The sequence below is a fragment of the Rhincodon typus genome, chromosome 8, assembly GCF_021869965.1.
Source record: "Rhincodon typus isolate 14 chromosome 8, sRhiTyp1.1, whole genome shotgun sequence".
Classification (NCBI taxonomy): Eukaryota; Metazoa; Chordata; class Chondrichthyes; order Orectolobiformes; family Rhincodontidae; genus Rhincodon; species Rhincodon typus.
The window spans coordinates 30,829,900-30,848,175 of NC_063339.1; the positions used below are offsets into that span (position 1 = coordinate 30,829,900).

General features: G+C 42.0%; 1 protein-coding gene across 1 annotated transcript in view; it reads right to left on the reverse strand.

The window, feature by feature from the left end:
* The window catches only part of mdga2a (MAM domain containing glycosylphosphatidylinositol anchor 2a), a 570,544-nt gene that overhangs the window by 131,312 nt on the left and 420,956 nt on the right, over window positions 1-18,276 (reverse strand). Inside the window, exon 12 of the mRNA XM_048600082.1 lies at window positions 2,352-2,375. Coding sequence (XP_048456039.1) covers window positions 2,352-2,375 — 24 coding nt within the window. The remainder of the gene's footprint in view (window positions 1-2,351; window positions 2,376-18,276) is intronic.

Here is an 18,276-nt window from a genome sequence, read left to right on the forward strand (position 1 = left end):
CAAGAACCGCAACTTCCCCCCCTCAGTGGTCGAGAACGCCCTCAACCATGTCTCCCACATTTCCCGCAACTCATCCCTCACACCCCGTCCCTGCAATAACAACCAAAAAAGAATCCCCCTCGTCCTCACGTACCACCCCACCAACCTCCGGATCCAACGCATCATCCTCCGACACTTCCGCCATCTGCAATCTGACCCCACCACCAAAGAAATCTTTCCCTCCCCACCCTTATCTGCTTTCCGGAGGAACCACTCTCTCCGTGACTCCCTTGTCCGCTCCACACTCCCCTCCAGCCCCACCACACCCGGCACTTTTCCCTGCAACCGCAGGAAGTGCTACACCTGCCCCCATACCTCCTTCCTCACCCCCATCCCAGGCCCCAAGAAGACTTTCCATGTCAAGCAGATGTTCACCTGCACATCTGCCAATGTGGTATACTGGATCCGCTGTACCCGTTGTGGCCTCCTCTACATCGGGGAAACCAAGCGGAGGCTCGGGGACCGCTTTGCAGAACACCTACGCTCGGTTTGCAATAAACAACTGCACCTCCCAGTCGCGAACCATTTCAACTCCCCCTCCCATTCCTCAGACGACATGTCCATCCTGGGCCTCCTGCAGTGCCACAACGATGCCACCCGAAGGTTGCAGGAACAGCAACTCATATTCCGCTTGGGAACCCTGCAGCCCAATGGTATCAATGTGGATTTCACAAGCTTCAAAATCTCCCCTCCCCCTACCGCATCCCAAAACCAGCCCAGCTCGTCCCCGCCTCCCTAACCTGTTCTTCCTCCCACCTATCCCCTCCTCCCACCTCAAGCCGCACCCCCATCTCCTACCTACTAACCTCATCCCGCCCCCTTGACCTGTCCGTCCTCCCTGGACTGACCTATCCCCTCCCTAACTCCCCACCTACACTCACCTTTACTGGCTCCATCCCTGCCTCTTCGACCTGTCTGTTTCCTCTCCACCTATCTTCTCCTCTATCCATCTTCTATCCACCTCCCCCTCTCTCCCTATTTATTTCAGAACCCCCTTCCCCTCCCCCATTTCTGATGAAGGGTCTAGGCCCGAAACGTCAGCCTTTCTGCTCCTATGATGCTGCTTGGCCTGCTGTGTTCATCCAGCTCTGCACCTTGTTGTCTCGGATTCTCCAGCATCTGCAGTTCCTGCTATCTCTGGGCAACCACTTTGCTGGACAACAATGTCCACCAAAATCATCCCAAGCTGCCAGCTGCCTACCACTTCAACATACCACCATGCTCCCCAGCCAATATTTCTGTCTCAGACCTGTTGTAGTGTTCAACTATGCTTAATGCAGCCTTCAGGACTCAATATTGAGTTCAATAATTTTAGGAGTCTGAACATGTCCTCTACCCACCCTTACTTCCTGGGCCCCATCATGATATGGGCTGCTTTCTGTACAGCCAACATTTTCACCTACTTATGGTCCCCATTTTTAGCTGTTCTTCCCTGGCTTTCTATTATCCATCCTTTTGTCTCCCTGTCATTCTTTATCTCTCTCTCTGGGCTCCATCTTTGCCCACCTGCTCACTCCTTTGACCCCCACCCCCACCCCCAACGCTTACCTTCAATATATGTACCAATCTTTCCTGGCTACTGTCAGTTATGAACAAAAGCCATTGAACCCGAAACATTAACTCTGCTTTTTCTCCACAGGTGCTGCCAGACTTGCTGAATTTCTCCAGCGAATTCCGTTTTTGTTTTCCCTATACACTAGCACAAGCATTTAAACAATTCACAACATGTGGGCTGTTCCCTCAGTTAGTTCACTCAGATCATTAAGACAGACATTATCAAACAATAGTTCTCACAATAATTCCTGCAGGACTCTGCATTATCCAGTTTCATTAACGACAATCTTCTGGTTGCCAAGATGCTACTAATTTTTTATGTAACTTGTTGTCTGTTCTTCAGTCCTAAATTATCAACATGGTATTTATGGCATTCAGTCTTGATAATGATCATTTTCAAGCTAGAAACAAGACAATGGCTTCAGAATATTTAACTTGGAGAGCTTAAAAAGTTTGAAACCAAAGTCTAATGAAGAAATGATAGTTAGGGAAGAGCACATTTTCAAGATATTTCTTCAAAAGCTAAATTTTTTTTTTAGTGTCACCAGATATGAATATTCAACAGAATGCTGGGATTGGCACACATGAATGTGAGACATTTTTGTATGAAAAATTGTATTTGGTAAATATATGGCAGCAAACCCCAATTCAAACTGTAACAAATGACATAATTATGGTCACAATCCTCCAGCCAGAAAATAAACCAAATACTACAAATAGATTGGTGACTACATTGAAGAAAAAAATAGTGTACTTACCTAAATGTGGATTTGTCATGGGAGCTATGGATAAAAGAAAAAGGAATTGTGAATCCCTCCTACATTATTACACTATTTCTACAGTTTACATATTTCTGTTCATTCCATTTTGTCATTGTCATGCATTTTCTATCACTTAAAACCAAAATAGGCCAAATATATTGTAGCATATAAATTCATTCACACTTATTTGGCCTCAAGATCAGTGCTACAATAGTCACATTAAGTCAACATTTTGGTTCAAACATTTCTTTTAAACTGGAGAAACAAAGGTTAGTGATTAGTTTATAAGATGTGATGACAGTTAACTACAGCACATCATTAATTGCATAACATAAAAACAGTGCTAATTCTTGAAACACTTTTTCAGTCCCTTTTTTTCACATTACAATAGTTTTTGCTTCAATCTTTTCAAATACCATCACAAATCATAGCTCTCTGTGAATTTGAGCTGGTTTTTCAACTGCTCAGATATTCTTTCAATGTGTCCTGGGAATGCAGAGAGAACCTTTTACATAGTTGTTATACACTTTTTAATTCTGCCTCATGTTTTCACAAAGTCATTGTTTCTGGATGGCAGCAGAATAACGATGCATTGGGTTACAAGACTGATAATTCTCTTAGTACTGTCGCTTCTATCAAAGAAGAACATTGTGTGGGCCATGTGTCTATAAGTGACATCACTACCTGCCCTGGGGAAATCACTGTGCATCTGCACAGCATCAGTAGAAATGAGATGCTACATAAAACAATTTCTCTCCCTATATTTTTAGCAATCAGATAAAGCTATTAAACACTAATGAATAGATAGATGATAATGTTTATGCATGTTATAAAAGTTTTAAACTTAACTAGCTCCCTTGTGAACTGGAAAGTAACTAATTGAGAAGTGAGTGGGGGAAATGGGAAAGAATTGATTTATTTTGGGTATTTATTTAGAAAGTTAGTTAACGATAGAGTGAAAGTTTAAGGGAAACTGGTATTGCTCAGATTGGAGGAAGGTTGGAAGTGATGTGAGTAATATCTACTTTGGTTCTTCTCTTTTTTAGAGATTTGGACTTGACAATACAAAAACAGAAAACAGACCAATGAAATATGTTTGGTGAAGAAAGGATTGTGATTGCGCTTGACTCGAAAGATATGAAAGGTGTGGCTAAACAGAGGAATGTAAAAGTGCAAAGATGTAAACTCCTGAAAGTACAGATTCAGGTCCATAAATCCAAAAGAAGACCAATAGCATGTTAAATTTTACACAGAGGAACATTTTGAAACAAGTGTAAAAGAGCAAGTCACTGTTGAAGAACCTTGTGTGGTTTTGCATGCCCAATTAAAGAAAAGCCATTATGGACATTTACTGTGCTCTACACATTGACCCAGACATTGTCAGAGAGAGAAACTGTAATTAGGAGAAGAAATATGAGATACTGGAAATATTTCTGTTGGAGCAGATGAGGTTAACTGGAGGTTGAATTGAATTCTTTTATTAAATGACAGAGAACTTTGCAAAGAATTATTTAACTTGCATCTGTAGGAAGCAGCAAGTGAGCCTCAGGTTTTTTTTGACTAAGAGATTGTGGAGGCAGCCTAGGAAAAATTTGTCTTCTTAAAGGATTGTTAAACCATATGTCACATTTGACTCCAAGATGAGCTTCTAGCTACATAGTAATAAATTCAATAAGATTGCCTTTCTACACTGCTATCATTTCTCGACATACCCTGGCTCAGCTATTCTATTAGTGAAATACTCTTCTATACTTTTCTTCTCTTTAGACTCATCTATGCTGGTATACCACTGGCTGGTTTCCACATCATATCCTTTGTAAACTTGAGCGTACCAAAAACTCTGCTTTCCCAGTCCCAACATGCTTCAAAATCATATTCATCTGTTACCCCTATGCTTGCTACAATGGTTACTGGGCAAACATCATCTTGGTTTAAAATTCTGTCCTCGTTTTCAAATTCTTACAAGCCTCAAGCTTCTGTACCACCTCCAGCCCTACATCTCTCAGGGATATCTATGTTTGTCCAATTCCAGAGTCTCTCATACCCTTGAGTTTTAATCCACCATTGGCGACCATGCCTTCAATTGCCTGGTCCTAATATCTGGAAATCCTTCTTTAGACATCTCTGACTCTGTACCTCTCTTTCTTTCTCAAATACTTCTTTTAAAACCTACTTCTTTGACAAAGTTTTTGGCCATCTGTCCTAATATCATCTTATGTGGCTTGGTGTCTAATTTTCTTTGTGACGCTTCTGGAAAAGCCCTGGAACATTTCCTTATCTTAAAAACACAATACAAATATAGGCTTTTCTTGATAGAAAATGATTGAATCTTTCCAGAAAGAAATTAATAAGTATTTGAAACAAAGAAAAATACAGAGCGACAAGAAGAAAATATGGCCAAAGGGAACATAGCAAATGGATTCTATTTTAATTGTTGGCTGAGGGAGTTGTGATATAAGATGAATTGACAGGCCTCTATGCTATCAATATCTGTAGCATGTATCACAATGTTTCAAAAAACATTTAGCAGCAATTATTTTGAAGTACAGTGAATGTGTTGTTGGCAATACCAGAGCCAATAATGATGAACTGCTCAATTAACGGACCAATCATGCTTCAGAATTCATATTTCTAACAGGAAAAGGATCTGCAAGAGTTTACTGGTTTATATCAAAGTGTAATCCTTCTTTCATCACTTTGCAGTACAAATCAGTGAAATGAATAACACAGGAAAAGAAAACCTTTTTTGATAAGATTTTAAAGAAAGACCTTCAACTGGAACAGCTAATGGGACAAAACTTTTTTTTTCTAAAACATATCAAAGCCTGCTAGGCTACTGCAAAGTATCAAAACCAGACAGTGCCATCCAAACAAAAAGACATTGTGTAGTCCCAAGAAAAGGTCTGTGCAAAATAATGTTCCACATCGATTCACTGTGAAATAAACTCTCAACAGGGAGTATCTTAGTTAGACATGTGTGATTTCATCCATCCAGCCATTCAACTAATAATGTCGTTTTCAAGATGGAATTTACGGAAAGGAAGTCTAAAGATGGACAGTGTTATGTGGTTTTAACTTTAAGAATGAAACAAAATGTGATCTATCACTGATTATCTTGATCCAAGGCTGTCATTAATCAGCCATTGAGGCCTTGACGATGTAACATTATGTTCAGCATTGAAAGGAACTAAATGTAAAAGAACCTTGTGGCTGCAGGCACATTGATCAATCACAGAAGGAGAGCTACAGCCAAGAGAAGGAGAATAGCAGTCAAAGGGGCAACGGACTCATCTGCAGAACAAATGTCAGTTTTGTGCTCAGGATTAGACACTTAAGGGGCACACAACCCATCTTTAGCGGAATATTTAGGAAAGCCTAACCCCTTGTTTGGTGAATGTTTAAGGGAGTCAAGCTCATTGTTGCAAAAATATCTATGGAGGTCTGGCACATTATCAGAAGAATAGTGGGAGCCTGACCCATCATCAAAAATAAATCTGCAATAGAAAGCAGTTTACAACTCATGCAACTATATAACAATTTATTAAGCTGAGTATTGCATTGTTAAATCATCTTTACTCTTCAGGTAGGCTAAGGAGAACTAATTTTTGTTTGAAGGATGTAACTCTGTATGTGTTTGCTTTCTATAAGCTCTGCAGTTTTGTTTTATTTCCTCCTTTGAACTTTTATTGTAAGTGTTTCAGAAGTCGCAGTATTTGGACTTTTCTTTTGCATTGTCTGGTTGAGCTAATAAAGCTTAATATTTAATTTCAATATTTGTGTCTCGTTATGTATGTAGTTGGGTGTCTGCTGCCCCTTTACGAGAGTGGGTCAGGTGAACAGGAGGTGGGAGCTAGAGGAGCAGTCTTAAATCCAACTGTGGAGCCAAGAGACCTACAATAACGTATTCCCTATTCAAGTTGTCTCTCCGTCTATCTTGTGTTCTATTTAAGGTTCTAATGAACCACGAACATAATAACTGGTGATGAGAGTGAGATCTGGTCCACAAACTGTGTGCAAAAGCCATTTTGTTTTTGTTGGGAGGAAGGATGAAGCCCAGCCTTTGAAAAAGATGTGGGATTGCGGAGGTAACATTGAGGGAAGTGGTTGTGAGAGGACTCGGGCTGTGGGTGACACCAGGGAGAATAGTACACTAATGTAGCCGGTGAGGGAGAGGCCAGCACAGAGAACATTCACTGAGGGAACTCAGGTGGCAATGGCTACTAGACCCGAGCGGCAGAAAAATTTCCACGAGTGGGAAAACAAAATGGCAGGCCAACTTGGAGTGATGGTACTGTTTGTGGAAGAGGCAGACAGTTGGATTCCATACACCGAATATTTTAATGTGTACTTAAAGGCAAATAAAGTGGCTGAAAACATAATGGTACAGGTTTTCTTGAGTTCCACTGGGACCAAAACCTTCATGATTTTAATGTGTCTGGTACGACCCGAGCAACAGAGAGGACATATCAATATCTATGTGAAAGTGTTGAGGAGTTATTTTGCACCAAAGCCACCGACAATTATGGAACATTTCAGCTTTTATAAATTTGTGACCGCCTTAAAGAGATTAGCGAAACATTGCGAATTCGGTGGGGTTCCTCCAAGAAAGCTGTGGGACCGTGAGGTTTGTGACTTCCAACACGATTGTGGCCATCCAACAGAAGCTACTAACAAGGAGAGACCTGGATTTAAAGGTAGCTTGCAAAATCAGTACCTCAATGGAATTGGCCACCAACACTGTTGAGTGATAATGCCTGGATGCATAGAATGGTGGAAGGTCAGCAAAATGCAGTACCAACCATAGAACGCCACCGCTGTGGTAAGAGTGGCTGCAAGGAGTCAACGTGTTGTACTTGAGAAGCTCACTGCTGCAGGTGTAAGCCTGTGGGCCATATTGACGGAAATCATTGGGTACAACTCAAGTAAAAGAAGGATCCCATTCAGGGGACGAGACAAGAGGTACATGGTGCCAGCCAAGGAGTAGACCAGGAGTCAGCTGCATCTGCAGGAGAAGCAGAAGACCCAGAGTCAACAGAGTTTCAGTTAAACATCCTGTTGGCATGGGGTGAGGCTGATCGTTTCTCAGCTTTTCCCAAATTAGAGGGGAAGACAGTAAAGCTTGAAGTGGATATGGCTATAGCAGTGCCCCTGATTTCTAGATCAGACAATAGAGAGAAGTCAAAGGCACTGCAATTGAAGCCTGCCATATCCAGAACAAGTGGTGCCACTGAAAGGCTATGTACTGGTGAAAGTACAGCTAGGGGACTATTATGACGAACTTACTCTGTACATAGTGAAAGGCATTGTTTGGGTACTCCTGGTTACAACAATTAAAGTTAAATAGACTGGCAGACTCAAAAATAAGATTGCAAGAGATTATGGACAGCTATAAAGCTGTCTTCAAGGGAATCTTGGAGGAAATGAAAAGAGTAGAAAGTAAACTTCAGTTGAAGTAGAGGCTTGTCCTAGCAGCTTGAAGGTGTGGCTGGTACCATACATCATCTAGATGGTGAACCTAGGAGCAGTAACCACTAGTGAATGGACCATTCCAATCGTTCTGGTCTTAAAAACAGATGGTGCAGTGAGGATTGTGGTGATTTTAAGGTCACAGTCAACCCAGCCCTGAGTGCTGATTAATACTCACTTCCATTCGTCGAGGACCCATTCAGTGCATTGGCTGGGAGAAAGATATTCTCAAAATGGATCTGCCGCAGGCCTGCTTACAGATGGAGGTCACAAAAGAGTCCCAGCCAGTGCTGACCATAATGATAAACAGAGAATTGTTCCACCATAAGTGACTTTGCTTTGGCATCATGTAAGTGCTGGCTCTATTCCGGAGGGCCATGGACCAAATTGTGAATGAATTGCCAGGAGTCCAACGTTATCTGGACAATGCTTTGATTACTGGATCCTCTGAAAAGGAGCATTTGAAAAGCCTAGAAGAAACCCCAGAAAGATTGCAGGAGCACCTGCCAGCAGAGGTGGTAGAGGCGGGCACGATAGCATCATTTAAGATGTATCTAGACAGATACATGAATGGGCAGGGAGCAGGGGGATACAGATCCTTGGAAAATAGGCGACAGGTTTAGATGGAGGATCTGGATCTTCGCAGGCTTGGAGGGCCGAAGGGCCTATTCCTGTGCTGTAATTTTCTTTGTTCTTTGTCCTAGCACAGCCTGCAAGTTAAAAGGGAGAAATGTGAGTTTTTGTAAAGAACCCACAGAGTGCCTTGGCCATGTAATCAATGGCTAGGGATTACACAAGGCACCCAGGAAGATGGAGGCCATCATGAAGGCCCCTTGGCCAGAGAATGTGTCTCAACAGAGATCGGTCCTGGGACATGTAAATTGCTCTGGCAAGTTTATGTCTGATCTGGTAACTGTGCTGAAACCACTGCATTGGTTGTTGGGCAAAGGGCGGCCGTAGAAATGTGAGGAGGCTTACCACGAGGTGAAGCAAACCCTAAGAGGTTGGAAGTGTTGGCTCATTTCAACTCGAAATTGCCACTGCATTTGGCATGTGATGCTTCACCTTATAGGGTTGGCGCCATACTGTCACACATGCTGCTGAAAGGAGATGAAAGGCCCATTGCATTCACATCGAGGTCACTAACAAAGATGGAGGAGAAGTATGCCCAATTGGAAAATGAAGAATTGGGCACTGTGTTCAGTGTTAAGAAGCTCACCCATTTCCTTTCAGCAGGCACTTTGTGCTACTGACTGACCCCAGGCCACTAACCTCCATTTACGGCCATATATGGGAATGATAAGATATAACTGAAAGAGGGTCCATCTTCATTCCACTGCCTCCACCATGAGTCCTGAACCCTGAGCTGGCTCACTAGCAACACCAGCACCACTACCCCTCCTCCACCATCTCACCACCACCCACGCTAGATTCACCAATATAGGAGCTGCCACTCATTAGGCGTCATCTCTTTGCCACTGCGCCCACCTTGCCAATGCCACCATTGATGCCAGGTCCTGTGCTAGACCCACATGCCTGCCGCAACACGGAGTCCTTGGCTTCGGGCCGACCACAACCAGGAGCTGCCTCATCGATAACCAGGAATCCCTGCTTCGCGCCTGCCCCAACTGCAACCAGGAGTCTCGCCTCCACTGCCACCTTGATGATACCAGGAGACCCATCTCAGGGCATACCATGCTGCAGCCACTGCCTCACCAATGCCAAGAGTCCCTGCTCTGGGTCTACTGCAACCAGGAGTCCCTGGCTCCCCTGCCAGGCCAGGCCATTGCCCTCCTCTAAGATGTCGCTGTGCCAGTGCCACCATCTTGAAAAGTCCACTGCTGTCACCACACCCAAACACCAGGAGAAGCTATCAGCCACTGCTGCTGCCTTCGACTTGCAGGAGGCTCCCACCATTCTGTGCACGGCCTACTCTTGCTGCCATGCCGATGCCATCAATTAACCTTCTGCAAAAGGCTTTAAAGAAAAGAAAAACAAACTAAAAAAATGAAAGAAAAGAAAGAAAAGGACCGGAATTAAAAAGAAAAATGAAAGCAAGCAGCAGGGAGCAGTTGAGCCCTGGGCTCAAGAGCCCTGCTACTCCGCTGTCATCTTGCTCAATACCATTAATATACCCTCAATGGCAGCAGCAAGCCTGCTGAGAAGGGCACTGGTTCTGTCAGCCTATTCTAATGAAATCAGATACAAAGAGTCAGAGAAGCACAGCAACGAAGATGCTTTCTTATTAAAACTAGGATGCTCCCGATTGGAACCTGAAAAGTGTGTACTTTTCGCTGGACAACAAGGTGCCAGTATCAGCCAGTCAGGTGCAGAATGCAACCTGGAATCTCCCTGTTTTGAACTGAGTGGTAGACTTAGTCCTCAGAGGAAGGACTTGTCACAGGAACTGCTCAGGATTATGCCCTTACCTGTCTGGGAGGTGGGAACTATCCATATCAGACAGGTTTTTTAAAATTCATTCATGGGATGAGGGCTAGCAGCATTTATTGCCCATCCCTAATTGCCCAGAGGGCAGTTAAGAGTCACCTATATTGCTGTGGGTCTGGAGTCACATGTAGGCCAGACCAGGTGAGGAAGGCAGTTTCCTTCCCTGAAGGACATTAATGAACCAGATGGGATTTTCCTGACAATTGACAATGGACCCATGGTCATCATTAGATTCCTAATTCCAGAAATTTATTGAATTCAAATTCCACCATCTGCCATGGTGGGATTCGAACCTGGGTCCCCAGAACGTTATCTGGGACTCTGGATTAACAGTTCAGTGATAATACCACTAGACCATGGGGGAGCTTTAATGGGGAGAATGAGAGTTGTTACCTTTCTCACCCATGAAAAGGAAAGGTGCTGGAACAAGTGCACCAAGTGCACCAAGGGCACCAAGGGCACTCTGGTGTGGTGTGAATGAAGGAAATAGTCAGAAGATACTTTTGGTGGCTGAAGGTGGACTCCAGATTGAGGAGAAAGTGGGATCGCATGAATCCTGTGCATTAGCCAGGAAGGTGTCACAGTTATTACCCCTTCACCCATGGGAATGGCCTCAATCACAGTAGCAGCAGAATCATGTCAATTTAATGGGACCAGTAGAGGGGCAGATGTTACTAGTGGTCATGGATGCCCGCTCCAAGTGGCCCGAGGTTGCGATCATGAAATCGGTATCAGCAGAAGCAATGATAGACTGACTGGATGAAATATTTACCAGGCTCAGGAGCCCTGAACAAGTCGTGAGTGACAATGGTCCATTGTTTGCGGCAGAAGAGATCGTGGAGAACCTGGAAAATCATGGAGGCAGACATGTGAGATCGGCTCCATACCACCCTGCAACAAATAACCAGGCAGAGAGATTTGCACCAATCTTGAAGTAGGCCTTAAAGACCTCACAAGGGGAGGGGTCACTAAGACAATGACTCAAGTTCCTCAGCATGTACAGGAACACACCACACAACAACAACCCAGTGTCCGCTGGTGTCCCTAACGTTCAACCACCAGATGAGAACCATGTGTGATTTACTGTCACCAGAAGAGACCAGGGAGGCGGTAATGCAAAATCAAGAAGGACAGATAGAAGAGCAGGAACCTAAAGGTTGAGGATGTTCCAAAGGGGAGAGACAATTTTGGCCCAGAATTACACATCTCAGAAAAATGGATCCAAGCAGTGGTGTGGGTCAAGCAGGACCATTGTTGAATACAGTACAGACCAGAGATGAACTGATCTGAAAGTGACACATCAGCAAGCTGGTCGCCGCACCTTCCCTTGGGGGGGTTCTCCCTCAGAACACTGAGATGGTCCAGATGGGACCAGTGGTGTCAACCAGGTGTCTCTGAGGCCGAGTTGGCCGTACCCAGGGAGAAGGCAGCAGCTGTGTTACGGACAATGGCAGCCATTGAGAGAGGGATGTACGTGTGGAACAACAGGAGCTAACGGCCTTTGAGGAATCACCTTCTCCCTGAGAGACTGGTCGTGTCAACCACCAGAAAGCCATCTTCTTTCTCCATGACTTTTTTTCCCCTTTGTAGATATTCCTGATGATGTGCGTATACTAGCTACCATGTCTGTATAATATAGTAATTGTTGAATGTATAAATATATATATGTGGAGTATTGAAATAAAGGGGGAGTGGTGTTATGTATGTAGTTGCATGCGTATTGTTCCTTTAAGAGAGTGGGTCAGGTGACCAGCACGGGAGCTAGGGGAGGCAGTCTAAAAACTTACTGTGGAGCTACAATAAAATACTCCCTGTTCAAATTTACCCTCTGTCTGCCTTGTGTTCTATTTATGGTTCTCGTGAAACACAAACATAATAAGTCTGTTCTCATTATTTCTCAGAATTCTTGTGTCCCAACTATAAAGAAACCTATTAAAGATGAGAAGCTCCAGTCCTGCAATAGGCAAATGACAAATCAGCCATACATAGAGAAGGCAATCTATAGTATTTTCTGAGATAGAGAACATCCATCATTATTTAACAAATTTCATTAGGTATCCCTTAATTCATTTGCACATTTACCTATTACTCATGATTCAAAATTAAAATCAACAAACATAACAAACCAAAATGATGAAACAAACAGTAACCAATGGCAGCAAGTGAAAAATCAACTTGTGGTCCTTCTTACAATCAATATTCGGGAGCTGGAACAGAAACCTACATACTGATGAAGGCTTGAGGATGGGATCAATGTGTTGCTCAGCTGAATAGCTTGCTGACATTTATATTTAAGGTTCAGACGTGAATAATTATCTCTTTGGCAATCTATTTGGATTTCCAGAAGGCCTTTGACAAGGTGCCACGCAGGAAGCTGCCGAATAAGATAACAGCCCATGGTGATAGGGGCAAGGTACTGGCATGGATAGAAGATTAGTTGTCTTGCAGAAGGCAGAGAGTGGGGAGAATAAGGTCTTTCTCAGAATGGTAGCTTGTGACTGATGGAGTTCCACGGGGCTCTGGTTTGAGACCACAACTATTCATGTTATGCATTAGTAATCTGGTCGAAGGAGCTGAGGGCATTGTTGCAAAGTTTGCAGATGACACAGAGATGGGTGGAGGGACAGATAGTGTTGATGAAATGGGAAGACTGCAGAAGGACATGGACAGATCAGGATGGTGGGAAAAGAAGTGGCAGATGGACGACAATGTGGGAAAGTGTGATATTATGCTCTGTGGTGGGAAGAATTGAGGTGTAGACTATTTTCTAAACAGGGAAGGCCTTGGAAATCTGAAGCACAAAGGGACTTAGAAGTATGAGTTCAGGATTCTCTTAAGGTTAACATGCAGGTTCAATTTGCAGTTAGGAAGGGAAATATAATATTCATAATCATTTCAAGTGGACTAGAATTCAAGAGCAGGGGCTATTGCTGAGCTACATAATGTTCTGATCAGACTGTATTTGGAATATTGTGAGCAGTTTTGGGCCCTGTATCTAAAGAAGTATTGAACTGAGCAGGCTGAAAGGGCAGAATTGCCTATTCCCACTCCTGATTCCTATGAAGGACATACTGGTCTTTGTAGGGATCCAGAGGAGGTCTGAAGAATGATCCTGGGGATGAACAGTTTGTCACATTAGGAGTGCTTAAGGACTTTGGGTCCGTACTTGATGGATGTTAAAAGGATCAGGGGGTATCTCAAAGAAACTTACAGAATACTGACAGGCCTGGATAGAGTGGACGTGGAGAAAATGTTTCCACTTGTGGGAGAGACTAGGACCCAAAGGCACAGCCTCAGAGTGAAGGGATGGCCCTTTCAAACTGAGATGAGGAGGAATTTCTTCAGGCAGACGGTGGGTAATTTTGGAACTCACAGCAGCAGAAGACTGTGGGGGCCAAGTTATTGAGTGTATTTAAGTCAGAGATAGACAGGTTCTCGATTAGTAAGCAGATCGAGGGTCATGGGGAGAAAGCAGGAGAATTTGGTTGAGAAACATATTAGCCATGATTGAATGGCAGAGCAGAGACTCGATGGTCCAAATGGCCTAATTCTGCTCTGATAACTTATGCTCTTATGGTTTGGTAAGACATCAGAGAACAACAGAACTTCATATTCTTGCAAAGTGTGATTATCTTCAGGGCAGACAGTAGGGGTGCAAAGAGACAAACAAAAAACAATGAAGGGATCCGACCAGCTCAAAACATTTCACAAAGAGGAGTTGCTAACTATTGTTTACGACTGTCTATGTCTAAACTTTAAACTGCAACAAAGGCAGCACTTGACACGTGCCACTGGGTTGAAACAGACAATTTTCTCGCATCTGATACTTTACTGCAATGTGTGTTGAATTTTCTTTGATAAAGCTACTGTGAGGCGCCTCAGGATATTTTGTAATGCTAAAAATGCTACAGAAACACAAATGGTTGTTGTTCAATTCCAATACAGCTTGCACACCAGGCTGGTAGTGTCAGTGGTTCTCAGACTGTGGGAGAGAGCCATTCAATAGACAAACAAGAAAAAATTGTCTTTAATCACAAATCACTTATTTGTGTCGAAGTGATAGGCCACAGTTGAACTTTTTTTGTTTTCATAGTGATGAAATAGAGTAAGTATAAGCCAGAGCTTGGTTTTGAAAACAATGATGTGGGGAAGACTTGACAATTCCATAGAAAGTATTTTGCATAGAGGCAGCTCCTTGCCAAGTTCCTCACATGTAGGTAGTCAGCTTCCCATTGCTATTATGCACATTTCTCTGCTGCACATATTTACCTCTGAATCATTACTGTGGACCCAACCTGAGACTAGTCACAAAGGGAGACAGAGAGAATGCAAGAGAAACAGATGTACTGAGAAACCTAAGAAATGGAAAGAAATATAAAAAGTATCAGAGAGAGATGAAAGGGCTAGAGGAGGCACAGAGGAGAGGGAGAGGGAGCACACAGAAGCATAAAAACAAAGATGCAAATCAATGGGCAACAAAATAGAAAACAAACATAGTCACACATGGATGAAGAAATTCTGTAGGACTATGAAAGCACTTGCTAAGTCTAATTGGGTATTAGCTTTTTGAATAGCTCACTGAAACTTTAAAAGCGATTTAATATATATTCTGTTGCCATGTCAACATTTCCCCAATGTTCAAGCTTGCTTTCACCATCAGATTGTCATTCCAAGGACTTGTAAAAAGACATTTACCCTTTAGTAACCAATAGGTTGGTGGTTTCAGAAATTTGTAAAGATGTTGGAATCAGATTTCACAATTAATAAGCAACAAAGACCCATTTAGAGTAATTGAGCATAGACTTATACATCCTTCCATCCAACTTGTCCATACCAACCAGATATCCTAAATTAATCGAATCCCATTTCCTCTAAACCCTTCCTAATCTTGTACCCATCAGATGCCTTTAAAATGTAATTGCATCAATTTAATATAACATTATTTAAAACATGGATTATTTACAGAGGTAGCCAAGGGTTAATGCTGTATTTTTTTGTCAAGAAACATTTTCTAAATCCAATTATTGCACATGAGCATTTATATCAATTATACAAGCACTAATAGAAAAGTGTCCATACTCTGTCACCAGCTGAAATACTGGCAATTTTAACTACTTTGATATTTCAAAAATAAATCAGTGCACAAAGGCAGATAATATTGATACCTTAAAAACAAATTTTTGCGCTTTAATCATGTGTAATTTTACAACTGGTATCCCAGTTGTCACAAATGCAAATGTTAATCTGCTAATTACTTCACTATATTCTTTTGATGTAACACTAAGGTCTTCAGTTTTATAAAACTATCATAAATACAAATAATAAATAAATTTTACCCACAAAGGGTGAAAGAAGCTAATGAGAAATCTGTTAGATAAATAAACTGCTTGATCATGCTAGAATAGCAACACCAAAATCCAAAATGTAACTCAATCTTTCTTACTGCCAAAAGAATGGGACTATGTCTTCTGTCCCTCAGGCCTGTTCCATTATTAAATGAGCTCTTGGTTAATCTGTGAACTAATTTCACATACCCTTCTTTGGCCAATATCCCTCAACACCTTCGGAAGCAAATAAACCTCAATCTCAGAGTTAAAATTAGTATCAATTGCTGGCGCAGAAGAGTTCCTTAATTCTACCACCTCTTTGTGTAGACGTATCAAATTGTCATTTTGACTCCCAAAAGGCCCGGCTTCAACTTTTGTACAGTACCTGCGACCCCACCCACCCCAGTGCTGAACTCTCTGACTCACAGAGCTAGGGTAAATAGAGAGAAAATGTTTCCCATTAACACCTTGACAACTTTGACCACATCGCTTTGTACAATCTAAATTCTAGGCAATAGAATCTTTGGAGTCTAGGTATCATTTGATAAACTATTCTGTAGTCTTTCAATTTCCAATGTATCTTTTATGGATATGGTGTGCCAAACTGTTCCCAGTACTCCAAGTGTGATCAAATAATGGCTCTGTATGGCTTTGTATGACCCCTACCTCATTGTATGCTTGTCCTTTAGCACTGAAGGTCTGCATTTAATTGGCCTTTTCTGTCATTTTCTGCAGATTTTCATCTCATTTTTTATGATCTATGTGCCTACACCCCAAAGTCTCAGTGGATCTCCAGTATTTCTGGCTTTTCACCATTTAGAAAGCATTCTTTTTTGGTCCAATTTGTCATATCTCACATTTGCCTACGCTGAAATCCATCTGCTACAATTTTGCCCACTCACATAACCTCTCTGTAATTTTATGCTTCCATTTCCATGACTTACAGTTCTGCCTTTCTTTGTGGCATCAGTAAATCTGGATTTGTGGCTTTCTAACCCAATATTTAAATGATTAATAAATAGTGAATAGTTAAGTCCCAGCAAAGAACCATTATCTCCCTGCAAAAAGTACTTCATTTTCACAAATGGCAAGTTCTATTTAAAAAAACACAAAATAAGGAAGCAAGGAAAAGAAATATTATACATTTCACATGAATAAAAAGCCTCAGGGGAAATTGTTAAACAAGTTCTCAGTTTGGAGATTATTTGAAGGACTATGAGCTTGGCTTTTGGTTTGAGGGTTCCAGGCTGATATAAGTCTATTTTTTGCTACACAAAACACAAGCTCTTCTTAGCTTTCAATTCAAGTAGTCTTCTGAATGTAACCTTTGAATATTGTGAATTAAGATCATGCAATTTGACTCTAATAATCCAATGTGGCCTTATTTTAAAGGCATTCTCTGCAAACTGAATTTCTTCAATTATTTGTTTAGCCTTGTCCAGTCTATTTTATACAATGCCAATAAATCTATATTCAATGAGCACATGATGCCTCTAAATTATTTCCTTGATCGTGAATGGTATGAAATTAAAATAGAAAAGACTTAAAAACGGTCTAACCAGGTAACCTCTTTCTAATATTTCTATGATATAAAATGGATTATTACAGATAAAGTCAACACCCAAATTTGAAGCTTGGAGCTTAAAGATGAACTTATGGCTGACGCCTGAACATTACTTGATCACTAGTCAAGAGATTTGATAATTATTCAGACACAGGAGCAGTTGCTATTGAGAGTAGTTATTGGCTCAACGGTAGCACTTTCACCTATTATCTAGGGGGTAGATGAATGACAGTCAACCTCACTGAAACACAGAGATGTTTCCCCTAGCTGGTGAATCTAGAATCAGTAGACACAGTCTCAGAACAAGAGGCGTACAATTTAGGAATGAGGTATACAGACATTTCTTCCCTCCAAAGGCATTAGGTGATGCAGGGATAATGCAGGAAAATGGTGCTGAAGTGCAAGATCAGTCATGATTGAGTTGAATGGCAGAGCGGGCTCAAAGGGCCAAATGGCCTCATGCAGCTCCTATTTCCTATGTTCCAGTAATTGAACATAGCACAAAGATTCACTGATACTGCTTCTCTGGGTAACAAGGGCACGGAAGGGAGTTTTGTTCCCTTGAAACAGCAGGAAGAGATAAGCTGGTGGAATGAATTAGGTCTGGATAGAGATAGCAGAGGAGGCAAGCAGCCAATTGTTCTGCATACTTAGCTGTGGAACCTTAAAGGGGTCAATGGCCTGATTTTTTCTGGTAAAGTGGATGCAGCACGTAATATTAAGCTGACATAATATTAAGTTAAATGTGACTCAAAGTAAATATGACATTGGAGTAGTGAGGTGATAGTAAGAAATTAGGAATAGCATTAGATTCAAATAGGAGGCATTTAAAATTGCAAGAAAAAGCAACAAGCCTGAGGATTGGGAAGGGATTAAAATTCTGCAAGAGAGGACAAAAAGATTACTCAAGAAGGGGAAAATCGAGTATGAGAGGAAACTTGCAAGAAACATAAAAACTGATGGTAAAAGCTTCTATAAATATGAGAAGACAAAAAAAATTGAAGACAATTAGAGATAACAAGGTGTACAGCTGGATGAACACAGCAGGACAAGCAGCATCATAGGAGCAGGAAGGCTGACGTTTCGGGCCTAGACCCTTCATCAGAAATGAAGGGTC